The sequence below is a fragment of the Cottoperca gobio genome, chromosome 14 (assembly GCF_900634415.1).
Source record: "Cottoperca gobio chromosome 14, fCotGob3.1, whole genome shotgun sequence".
Lineage (NCBI taxonomy): Eukaryota > Metazoa > Chordata > Actinopteri > Perciformes > Bovichtidae > Cottoperca > Cottoperca gobio.
In genome coordinates, this window is record NC_041368.1 from 14,785,949 (window position 1) to 14,791,948 (window position 6,000).

The 6,000-nt window shown below is 44.1% G+C and overlaps 1 protein-coding gene across 1 annotated transcript in view; it reads right to left on the reverse strand.

Annotated features, from left to right (window-relative positions):
• nbeaa (neurobeachin a) overlaps positions 1-1,686 on the reverse strand; it is an 87,172-nt gene extending 85,486 nt beyond the window's left edge. Inside the window, 1 exon segment of the mRNA XM_029447776.1 lies at positions 1,378-1,686. Coding sequence (XP_029303636.1) covers positions 1,378-1,686 — 309 coding nt within the window.
• Between the last annotated feature and the right edge of the window lie 4,314 nt (positions 1,687-6,000).

Consider the following 6,000-nt stretch of genomic DNA (forward strand, 5'->3'; position numbering starts at 1 on the left):
CAGGGGGGTTTGTAAGGGAAGGAGACATGGTCGGAGTGAGCCAGCAAAGCCCCCCTGCTCTTCCATGTAGTACGAATAATCGATTGGGAGATGAGAGGCGACCTGAATCTGGACTGCTCTAGTCTGACTGAGAGGAAATGGTTTGGGCCAGCTGTAGGCTGTCCTGCTCCAAGCCTCCAGTGAGTAAATAGGCCACTGGCTGCATGACTCCCCTAAATAGTCAACCTTCAGAAAGCTCTGCACTGAAATCAGGTTATAAATAATGTCTACATTATTCTACTTCTTCTTCAAAAGAGAATGAATAATGATCAGAGCCCCCCTCTTTATGGCAGATATGTAATATCATGCAGTACACGCCATTGCCTGATGCGTGGAGGAGGGAAAAGAGCCTGGCAGCATCCAACACACACGTCCTGTATCCTCCGAACGCATTAGTCCTCCAGACCTACGTCTGCTGTACATTTTGCTCATCTGTTTCGTAACGGGAAACACCAGTCACGTTAAAACCCCCAGCTGGATTAAATCCTCTCATGTGTAGGGTAGGCCCAGCATTGCCGACACAACCTCCGATGGAGGGGCAAAGATGGGGGGGGGGGGGGGGGGGGCAACGTATATCTGATCCATATATAAAATGATCGCTGCTGGAGGCAGAGCAATATAAACCACTGGCCGTTTCACAGCTACCTATACATCACTCCTTTGCGCACAGGATGCAGGGGCCTGCCTTCAACAATAGGCCTATGCATAATTTTGAGCCATTCTCATACACACACATATGTCGATGGGTAGCACAATGCTAGTCGGCCTTTGTCCGGTATGGATTGATTTTGTTTCAGTGCTCGACAAAACCTCATGATTTCGCTCTTTAGTTAAAAAAAATAATTCAGTATGTGTCTCGATGTTGTGCGCAACATTGTAACCATTCGCCGTTTGTTACAACCTGCCTATGCATCACTTCAGGGTACATATCGGGGTCAGGAGAATAGCCTGCATACACTTTCCCCTATTCACTACAGTTTGACTGCAAATGTGTTTTCCTCGTTGCACCGCAAACGGGTCATTTAGTCAACAATGGCTTGTGAATAAACTACCCTTCATGCCTTAGTGGGGTCACATGCTTCCTTCAGCTCCTCTAGGCTTTACAATAATACAGCTTCAGCCTATTTATCCACCAACACACAGCTTTATGTATGCTTCTTTTTATCTGCAGAAAAGAAAAACCCCACATTCTCCGAACAAACAAATGACATCATCCTCTGAAAGCCACGGGAGTGAAGCATCGTAAATAAAACATAGCGGGTTAGGACACAGTGATTCTCTCGTGCTCTATGGCTGCCTTTCTGTGTTTTCTAACAGTTTGATCTTGTTTCCACTCACCAGGTTCAGCACCGTCTCCACGATGTCCCTGTTGCTAACCTCCCCGACCTGGATCAGGCCCACCAACACGGCGAATTTCATCTGGATATTCCTGATCGGGACAGCGGGGTTGATCACCCCGGCCGGGAGGACCATAGAGCCGGCTGAAGACACCATCCTTTCCCCGGTGGCGCCGGAGCCAGCGCCCGCGGCGACCTGCTGCTGCTGCTGCTGCACGGAGGAGCCCGGCGGAGGATGGGAGTCTCGGTCTGTGTCTGTGAGCGAAGAAGCAGAGCCCGGTGGTGCTGAAACCGGCTTCTCGCTCGACATTTCCCCTTGGAAACAGGGAGGAGAGGAGCGGTCGCCGCTGTCTCTCACACCTGCTCTACAAGCTCGAGCGTCTGCTGCTGAAAAAAAACCATCCACTGCGCAGGAAAAACAAAGGGAGAGCGGCGTTTCAAAAACCCTCTGAATTCACCCTATCCTCCTGAAAACGTGAAGGGATTCATAGGGAAAAGAGGGATGGAGGTTTGACAGAATGGTAGCCTACGCTTCTTTCTCTCTTCTCTCTCCGTCTCTCTCTCTCTCATTGGCAGGTTGCAGTCAGTGCGGTCGTCGAGGAGAGAACGCCATGTTGACGCCCCCTGTCTGCGGCAGCGCGCTCTAGCCACACATGCGCACTCGGGAACTTTCTGGTAGGGCTGCTGAGGCAGAATAACATGGAGCTATCCATGCATGGGTTCAAACAGAGCAAAGCACCACCTAAACAACTGGGTGTTTTTTTGGTTGTTTTTTAAATTAATGTAATTGTGTGCGTTTTTAATATTGTATAGTTCTGGAGTATGGAATAGTTAAGAAAAGCTGAATACAGAGATAAAAAATAAAAGTAAATCAGCAATAAATACTGTTTAGTGAAAATTCAGATTGAGTTCAGGCAGTTTAAGGAGTCTGGCTTCCAGACGGAGGCTGCTTATATATTCAGAAGCCATCCATCTGTCCCACTTATTGCTGTTCCTAGTTTAACCCTGGTACCTTTGTTTCCTCATTAGGCATCGCAGGATTACTCTCCTGACACTCATCTCAGGAGAGCTGTTGTGTGATTTTCTCACCTCTCCTCCTCTTTTTCCAATGTCCTCACCTTTCTTCTCCATTCCCCGCAGTCATTTTCACTTTTTGCACACACCTTCTTACCTCACCACCTCTCTTCTTCATCCTCCCTGTGACCCTCATTTACAAAAACAAAGAAAAGGAAAAATTAAAACAACAACAAAGAAATACTTACAGACAAGAGGCCATACCATTATACAATAATACAAGCCATTAAATGTTTGCAATTAGGGTAGAACATTAGATAGATAAATTAAAATGTAAAATAAAATAAAGTTATTTAAAACAAGTAAAGATTGGGAGGTTTAAGATCACATTTCTAAAATGTCCTTAAGCTTTAAGTTCATTGATTTTAAGTAGGTGCTGTATTTTGTTCCAGGAGTTAGGGGCACTATAATTAAAAGCATTTTTCCAAGTTGAGATCTAACTCGTAGAGCGCGTCTGATAAAACCCGAGTGACAAAGTAATTCTGAAAGGTAATATTCAAATGGTCCAGTAAGGGCTTCATAGATTAAAAAAAAATTCCCATGAGTATCACGTTTCACTCGACCCTGTCATATAAAATACAATCATCACTGTAATCACTGGTAATAAATCTCAAGGCAGAGTGAAAGACTGAGTCCAGAAGCTGAAGAGGATGCGTATCTATAAATCACATCACCCTGTGAATTCACTTGACATGAAAACTGCCTCAACAAGCTTTTTCCAACAAAACGTTTCATGGAGGCCCTAATGTAGAATATTTGTATGGCAGGAAAATGGAATACACTTTTAGCAAACAACTCACCTCTATTTGCACCATCTGATTTGTTTCCATCAGGCGGAAAACCACACACAGATATGCAAACACAGGCAGGCTGCATATTTAAGTATCAATGTCCTGCATGATTAACTGTGTCTGAATGTTTTTCTTTCATTTTTAGCAGGTGTCTCTCAAACACACATACTCACTCACACACCTACAGTATCCCCTGGTGGCTGCACAGACCGCCGTGGCTACTGGTTCACTACCTATATAAGCCTGTTTCACACTCCATGTGCTCTTCCAACAGGACACATCTGCTGGGTAGGATTCCCATTAGCAAAGCGACTGTAGAGGCTGATTGGTCTGTCTGAGTGTATTTCCATATAGGCAGTAATGCCAGTCTCTTTGATGTCTCGCTCTCTATTTTTCTTGAGTTGCTGACCGTTGACAGGGGGTGACAAGGTGGGGGGGTGACATCGGAGTTAGATTTTCTGGCACTCTGTGTACGATTCACATTCACACGTGTATGAGCACACGTGAGATCATTAGAGAATCTAAAAAAAAACTAAATCCAATCATTGGCACAAAGAAAATGAAAGAGACAATCACACACTCACACACACTCTGTCGAATGCACACTTGCACACAATGCTTGCATCTGTTACACACTTTCCTCACACTCAGAGAAGCAATTTCTCAAACTAACACATGCTATCTTGCTCTCGGGTGCGCACACTTGGGTTCACACGCACGCACACACACGCACACACACACACAGACACACACCCCCACACACACACAACCACAATGGCGGGCTCTCTCTCACACACAAACACACTCCTCATTGTTTTCAGACAAAGGCTATCTTCTGCAGCTTTGTCATCATTCCACAAAAGACTTCTTTAGAGAAGGTCTTAACCGGGATCTGGTTGGTGATTGGGTAAACGCACTAACATTGTTCTTCTCTCTCCTCCCTCACCTCCAGTAGAGAGTCTCTGTTTTGTTGCACCTTTGTAGAAATGTGTGGAGGAAGAGCCAGTGTCTTGTGTGGGCTGATGATCAGAGTGCTGGAGCTTCAGAGGAGGCCGGGACTCAGTGAGGATCAGGCAGAGAGAGAGCAGCAGAGGTGACGAGTGTCAGAAAGGGTTTGATCAGTGCATACTGTACTGGAGAAAATGCAGTTTGTTTCTTGGCAATTTCTTTTCAACATGGTGGTTGCGGTTAGTTCTGGTTTGACAAGTATCTACAGTCAGCTGTTGTCATTTAAATGACTGATGATTCAGTCAATGCCTGGATAAAAATGACATCACAGTTGTTAGGAGTAGCAAGATAGCAGGATGAAGGTTTGAATTTAAGCCGTTTCTATTCTGGTTCCAGATCTCTGTCTCTGTAATTAGGAACAATGTAAAAGCAGACCTGTTGATGTGTAGAGGGCTGACCTCAGACTGAGATAGAAACAGGTAATAAATTCCTGTTTTCACAGATGAATGCGAGTCATCATCAAGATGGCTGTCCGTGTGTGTGTGTGTGTGTGTGTGTGTGTGTGTGTGTGTGTGTGTGTGTGTGTGTGTGTGTGTGTGTGTGTGTGTGTGTGTGTGTGTGTGTGTGTTACAGAGCTGGTACAACACCTGATGCCTCTTAACATGCAATTTTTCAATTAAGCAATTATATATTTTTTTAGTGAACAGTTAACATTTTACAGAGAAGAAACATTTGATTAGAACACTAATGAGCTGAATTGGGTTGAAGCAAATGCTATTCTTTAATGCCGTTAACTTTGTCAGTTTCTGAATGATATTTATAGTTTATCCTATATCCTATATAGAAAATCCCATTCTCCCAATAGGTGCAGTTTCCTTTATTTGGGAATTTTCTGGCAGAATAAAGAAATTCATTGTGCAGAAATAAAATAAATTACATGATTGAAACATGATTTGTATTAAAAAAAACAGGTGTAAAAATATCTCCATATTGACCGTTTTTGTCTCCTCTGCACTAAAAGACTTTAAGTCTACACTCTGAGGGCATTAGACAGGATTTTCTTATTGGCTCCTTTACTTAGATCCTCTGCAATCTTGGGACTAAATGCTTTCAACAAGCACGTCATATTCCCTGTCGCGTTCACTCAGTTACTCTAATACTGGAGGAATTGCAGAGGACAATCCTCAAAGGACACCACAAAGTAGCTTATTAAAGTTTTAAAGCGTGCCTATGCCTCAGTCTGAAGGAAAGAGCACAAGAGAAAAAAAATGTCATCCTGCTAAAATCTCATAACCTCAATATTGGTCATTGTCATGTTTTAAGGATTACACACTCCTCACTGGGTTAAGAAGATTAGACCATCTTTGCTCTTATGAATCCCTTTCAAAACCCCCCCGTGGATAAACTCAGAAGTCTACGGTGATGAAGGTTTAAATATTTTTTTTTCTTAGTTAAGGAAAAAAAGCCATTTTGCAGATAAAAGGATGGAAAGGAACAAAATGTTCCAATAGAAAATATTTTTCTGTAACCTCATTTCCGTTGTCCCAATGGCGAGAGGCATTTATTTGTAGTAACACTCCCTTTGGTCTGGAAAGCTGTCACCAGGGATGAAGGAGCCAGTTCTTTGACAGGGGTCATGACCTGGGATCAAGGACTCGGCTCTTTGACTGGGCTGGAATGCGGGGCTCCTGAACTGTGATGGCGGCCATGAACAACCCAGCTGAGATGAAACAGGCACCTCAGTTTGATGGAGACGCTCACGTACAGTACGCTCACGTACCCTGACAGCTATCGAGTTTGCAAGGCCAGCT